A 6,493-nucleotide genomic window follows, 5' to 3' on the forward strand; every position below is an offset into this window, starting at 1 on the left:
GGCAGGCCCCCCCAGAGTCACAGGGGCTGCCCCGCACACCCCAGGCAGGACCCCCCCAAGTCACAGGGACACGTCCCCCACACCCCAGGCAGGCTCCCCTGAGTCACAGGGACACGTCCCCCACACCTCAGGCAGGCCCTCCCCCAGTCACAGGAGCCATCCCCCACACCCCAGGCAGGCCCCCCCAGAGTCATAGGGGCTGTCCTGCACACCCCAGGCAGGCCCCCCCAGTCACAGGAGCCATCCCCCACACCCCAGGCAGGCCCACCCAGAGTCACAGGGGCTGTCCCGCACACCCCAGGCAGGACCCCCGAGTCACAGGGACACGTCCCCCACACCCCAGGCAGGCCCACCCGGAGTCACAGGGTCGTGTCCCCCACACCCCAGGCAGGCCCCCCTGAGTCACAGGGGCGTGTCCCCCACACCCCAGGCAGCCCCCCCGAGTCACACAGCCCCCCCAAGTCACAGGAGCCATCCCCCACACCCCAGGCAGGCCCTCCTGGAGTCACAGGGGCACGTCCCCCACACCCCGGGCAGGCCCACCAGAGTCACAGTAGTGGGAGATGGGAATAGCATCATGGAGCCAGAACCCTTGGGCCCGAACTGGGGGACCCCCCCAGGGCAAGGGCAGCCAAGAAGGCAGCAGAACACTGCGTCCACTGTCATCGGTGGTAGTGGAACCTTGAGTCTAAACTGACCCTAGCTGACCCTCCAGTGGGTTTTCAGAGGCAGTTTAGTCGAACGGAAGGAGACGGCCCATGTTTCTTCAGCGGAGCAGCCGGTAGATTCGAACCACGTGACTTTGGGACTGCAGCTCCTTACCCTAGGCCCCTAGAGCTCCCTGGCATTGAGGGTCTGAGACACCAGTGAGGCTGAGAGGTGTAGGTATTTGAACTAAGCCTCCATTTTCCGTGCTCAGTCCAGAGCTCTCTGTCTCTGACAAAGAAGGGGACACCATTCCAACCGCCCACGCTATGGCCAGCCACTGTCCCTGTGACCACAGTGGAGGCAGACACCACAGTGTGGTCGAAACACAGTCACCCCTATGTGCTTATGTATTATGCAATGTTTCCCCACCCCCTGACCCACACTGGCAATAACCGTGAAGTCTATTCCAACTCGGAAAGACCAAGCATTGTTAGAGCACAATGGCACTCCACAGTGACCCCACAGCTGCAGATTGCCAGGCATCTCTCCCAAGACAACTCTGGGGGGACTCAAACCTTCAACCTTCCAATCAGGTGTGCTCACTGCACCAAGAGGGACTTACACTGGACAGAAGAGCCAACCCCCCAGTGAGAGCCAGCCAGCTCCCCCTCAGTCCTCGTTCTGGGGGTACGCAGGAGTGCAGGAAGGCTTCACCATTTTAAAGTGATTTATTGGGGGGGGATGGCAAAAGAAGAATAGTTTCTAGTATATAAAATGATAAGAAATTCCAACTTTGATTGAACACAAAGCTTTGTTGGAACCCAGCCACACTTCCCTGTTTGTTATCTGAGACTGAGGCCCTCTGAGCCGAAAAGTCTTCATGTCTCGTCCTTTACAGACAAGAGTGAGGGGGTGTCTGAGAAAAGATTTCGGGGTCGTCTGGACTCCCTCCCTTTGCTCTCCACTCTTTGGCTATGAAGCTCTTACTCACTTGTTCCTCCTCCCCCAGAGCCTCTCCTAGGACCAGTTGCTATGGGACAATGTCCTCCCGTGTGATTGACGGCCTCTGAAAACCTGCTGGAGGTCATTAGTGAGTCAAGTCTGACTCAACAGCAATGAGTTGAGTAGCGTAGCCACATGGGGCCCTGGGTACCGTGTAACACACAGGCTGTTCACCACAAGATCAGTGGTTAAATGTACTGCATGAGAAATGAGGGCTGTCTCTTCCTATCAAGACTGATGGTATAGGAGACCTGAAAGAATGTTACTAGAGTTGGGATCAACTTATTGGCAGTGGTTAATACTATTTTCTTTTTTAATTGTAACAGGAGAAGTTCTAGTTAAAGGAGTAAAAGGTTGGCAGTCTGAACCCAGCAGGGGCTCCACACAGGCACCCTGTCACACAGAGTCACCGAAAGTGAGAACACCCCCGTGGAAGCGGCGCGTTTTTTAAAATAAAACAGCCTGTAGCACGTACCTGAGTAGAAGGCGGCGCTGAAGGCGTAGATGCACATGCCCCAGCAGCCCATGGTGACACCGCTGTTGTACTTCTGATATTCCTCCGAGGTGTGAGGGGCCTTGGGGTTCCCCTGAAACACCACTTCACCCATGAAGTCGGTGTAGAAGAGCAGCATCCCCTCAAACGAAAGCCACCCTGGGGAGAGAAGAGAATGCGGGAGTGAGCTCTGGCGGCAGCCATCAGATCTTGGCCCTTCCTTTAACCCACAAGGTCTCCTTCACTGCCATCGAGTGGATTCCGGCCCATGTGTCCATAGCAGAACTGCTGCAGCCAGGTTTTCAAGGCCTGGAACTCTCAGAAGCGGATTGCGAGGTGCTGCTGGGAGGGCTTGAATTGCCAGCCTTCTGGTTGGTAGAGGAGTGTTGAACCATTTGTGCCACCCAGAGGTCCCTAACATGTTTTTCACTGATTATAGAAGTAATGAGTCATTGTAGTTACAAAAATCATAAGTAGAAAGTGTTAACTACTTGGAACCACATCACCCAAAGATACATCTGTTGATACAGTTGTGAGTTTTCTTTCTGCTTGTTTTTTTGTTACATAAAGAGTTCTTCCAGAGGCCTTACCCTATTCTCCAGTCTCTCCACAAGCACCCAGATCTGTGGCACCCTGGCAGTACACTGCATGTTGTTGTTGTTGATCACTGTTGAGTCAAGCACGACTCATAGCAATTCTATGAACAAAAGAACTAATATCTTTCCCTAGCTATTGTTGTTTGTCCAAGTTCATAGTTTCCAGAGGCATGTGGTTTAGGAAGTGGATGCCACTCCTGCTTCCAAACCTGTTTTACAACTGGGAGCTCCAGCAAACACTGTCCACAATGAGAAACCATTATGGTATTTGATTTGATATCCCCGTGGCACAAAGTTCAGCATCATAGCAAGCCCAGGTTACTTCATACAGCACATTGACAAAGAGTGATGTGAAAAGTGGAAGAGTGTTCCTCCAGATATAACAGCACTAGGACTGCCAGGAAAACAAACAGATTCATCTTGGAGAGGATTAAACCAAGCTACTCCTTGGAGGCAAGGATTCTGGGGCTTCATCTGACATACTTTGGACATGTTGCCAGGAGGGACGGGTCCTTGGAGAGGGACATTGTGCTTGGGAAGGTGGAGGGACAGCGCAGGAGGGGAAGACCCTCTATGAGATGGATTGATTCAGTGACTGGGGTAATCGGGATGGGTGTGTCAGAGGCAGTGCGGTTGGCGCAGGATAGAGCAGGGTTTAGGGCTGTTGTGCATAGGGTCGCTATGAGTCGAAAACGACTCGACGGCACATAACAACAACAACAACAGTCTCATTTAGGAGTGGTTAAGTGTTGTCGAGTTGAATATGACTGAGAGTAAGCTTTACACAAACGACCTGAACTCTGTTCTATAACTAACATAATTTCGGTACATTTAGAGAGTTTAGATAGTTTGTAGAGTTTCCAGAGGCATCTAGTTTAGGAAGTGGATGCCACTCCTGCTTCCCAATATGAATCAACCTGGAAGCTCATCCAAACGCTGTACGTAATGGGTACCCATTATGGTATTTGACATGACATTGGCACAGTGTTCAGCATCACAACAACTCCAAGGTGTTCACTACGGCAAATAGACAAACGATTGCTGTGTCATTTAAAGAATATTCATTCTAAAATTTATAAATTTGGCCCAAGCAAGATATTAGGAGCCCAAATGTTGATGTCCAAATGTTGATCTGTCACCTTGTCACACTTTGATGGTTGATGTGTAACTGTGATGCTGGGAGCTATTTCAGCTGCTGGCAGCGTCACTGATGATGGACAGATTTCAGCAGGGTGGACAGCGTAGGAAGACCTGGTGACCTTCTGAATGGAAGCCTCTGAGTCGCCAGGGAATGTCGCCCAGTAGAGAGTTGGAAGATGACCCATTAGCCAGCAACACGCGGCGGATTCAACATTACACTCCGGTGCTCACACACTCAGTGGTTGTGAAGATGACCCATGAGCAAGCCATGTTTGATCTGCTGCCCATGAGCTGGGCCAAGACACAGCTGACTCAAGGGAACCTAAGAGCAAAGACTGGGGTGCCTGGACCAGGAAGTGTGGCCTTGGTTTAACTTGGAGCTTCCTCTGCCTGAGAAAAGGCTTAGCTGTAGGGTCTATTCACAGGGTGTCTCTCACCCCCAACTGCACCAGAGCATTGGGGGTCTCTCTCTCTCTCTCTCTCTCTCTCTCTCTCTCTCTCACACACACACACACACACACACACACACACACATTTTTACACCCTGGCAGCAAAGCACTTCCATTTCAGAGCCACCTCCTGTGACGTGAGCTTTGGGGTATTGGAGGACAGTAGGGACAACCTGAGTCAGGTGACCCCTCCCCCACGCAGCACCAGTGCCAGGGAAGGGGATGGGGCCTTCTCGTCAGGAGCTCACCCAGGAAGTGGTTGACACAGAGGTTGCGCAGCGCCTTGGGCATGTTGCAGATGGTGGAGCAGAGACGCCGCATGGACAGCGGCTGCTCCGACTGTTCGCTGGAACCGGTCAGCTCGCTCTCGTACTTCACCCCGTTCAGCAAGATGTTCGCCACCTGCAATGACCCATCAAACCCCAGTATCAGAGCGTCAAGTGAGGCAGTCCATAAGGAGGTTTATGTAGTGGTCCCTCGGTATTCACAGGGGGCTAGTTCTATCACATCCAAGATGCTGAAATGCTCAAAGTCAAGTCCCTTATGTAAAACAGTGTAGAACATCACATACACACATGTTCCTGACTACCTTAAAGAACATCTTGATGATTTACTATTCCTGCTGTTGTCATTAGGTGCCATTGACTATGACTCATGGTGACCTCAAGGACAATGGAACTGAACCTTGTCATATCCTGTGCCATTCTCATCATCTCTGATATACTTGAGTCCATTCTTACAGCCACTGTGACAATCAGCTTCACTGAGGAGCTTCATAACAACATGCCAAAATATCTGAGCAGATCCAAGGGGCATTCTGGCTGCACTTTCTCCAAGGTTTGTTCTCTTGGCAGTCCATTGAATATACAGCACTATTCTCCAACACTACAACTCAAATGCATCCATTCTTCTGTCATCCTTATTACTTTTAAACTGTCAGATGTATAACAAGTAATTATAAAGACCATGACTTGAGGCAGCTGCACCTTAGTCTTTAAACTGACATCATTGCTCTTTAACATCTTTATGAACAGAAGATAAACAAGCAAATATATACACATGTAAGCTATTAAGTAATTTGATTGGCCATTTCTGATTTTGTTAACAATCAGCTTTGGGCTGGAAACTGGTGTTAATTGTATTTGGGGAGAAGATTGTTCTAAGTGGTACAGCCCTTGTCTGTCTCTTTGCTGTACTGAGATAACTTGGAGTTGCTGTGATACTGAAATATGTGCCACTGGTATGTTAAATGCCCTAAGGGTTACTCACCACCACCAGGTTTTGTGGAGCTCTCTAATTAAGATAGACTAGAAAGTAGGCTGGGCCCCCTACTTCCAAAATAACAGGCTTTTGAAAACCTATGAATGCTAAATAAAGAGGGTAGTTATAGTAGTGTAGTGATAGAGCCCAGATTGGAAATCAGATGAAATGAGGAAAAACAATAACAAATATTATTTAATAATTAGAACATGGAATGTAGATAACTTGAATACTGGAAAACTGGAAATTGTTAAAAATTAAATGGAAGACATGAACATCAACATACTAGACATCAGAGAGATGAGATGTACCAGTTTTGGCCACTCTGAATCAGATGATCATATAGTAGACTACACAGGAAATAAAAAACAGAAGAATGGTGTTGCATTCAAGTTAAAAAGTCAATTTCAAGTTCTATCCTGAAATACAATGTTGTGAGTGATAGGATAATATCCATATGCATAAAAAGAAGACCAGTTAACACAACTATTATTCAAATATACACTCCTACATCTAGAGCCAAAGTGGAACAAATTGATAATTTTTTCCAAATCTTGCAGTCTGAATAGACTGAACATGCAATCAAGATGTGTTAATGATAATTGGTGACTGGAATGCACAAGTAGGACACAGTGAAAAAAGGAATAGTAGCTGGAAACTGTGGGCTTTGTGACAGAAATGAGGCTGGAAATAGAATGATTGAATCTTGTATTTACAATGATTTATTCATTGCAAATACCTTTTTAAAAGACAGAAAGGCATCGTGGCATGGAGGAGGAATAGTGGAAATGTATCCACATTTACAACATTCCTCTTACCAAAACCATTTATGGAAAATAGGTACTGCATTGGAACATGTATCTCTGGATTGGAAATGATGATATTGTTAATACTTCTAGCCTTAA

At 48.4% G+C, this 6,493-nt stretch overlaps 1 protein-coding gene across 1 annotated transcript in view; it reads right to left on the reverse strand.

Annotated features, from left to right (window-relative positions):
- Window positions 1-6,493, reverse strand: part of SLC45A1 (solute carrier family 45, member 1) — a 24,281-nt gene that overhangs the window by 2,762 nt on the left and 15,026 nt on the right. Inside the window, exons 5-6 of the mRNA XM_006885780.1 lie at window positions 4,577-4,730; window positions 2,126-2,302 (exon numbers count right to left, since the gene is read on the reverse strand). Coding sequence (XP_006885842.1) covers window positions 2,126-2,302; window positions 4,577-4,730 — 331 coding nt within the window. The remainder of the gene's footprint in view (window positions 1-2,125; window positions 2,303-4,576; window positions 4,731-6,493) is intronic.

The sequence above is a fragment of the Elephantulus edwardii genome, unplaced genomic scaffold (genome assembly GCF_000299155.1).
Source record: "Elephantulus edwardii isolate Elephantulus edwardi_28Jun2011 unplaced genomic scaffold, EleEdw1.0 scaffold00045, whole genome shotgun sequence".
Taxonomy (NCBI): domain Eukaryota; kingdom Metazoa; phylum Chordata; class Mammalia; order Macroscelidea; family Macroscelididae; genus Elephantulus; species Elephantulus edwardii.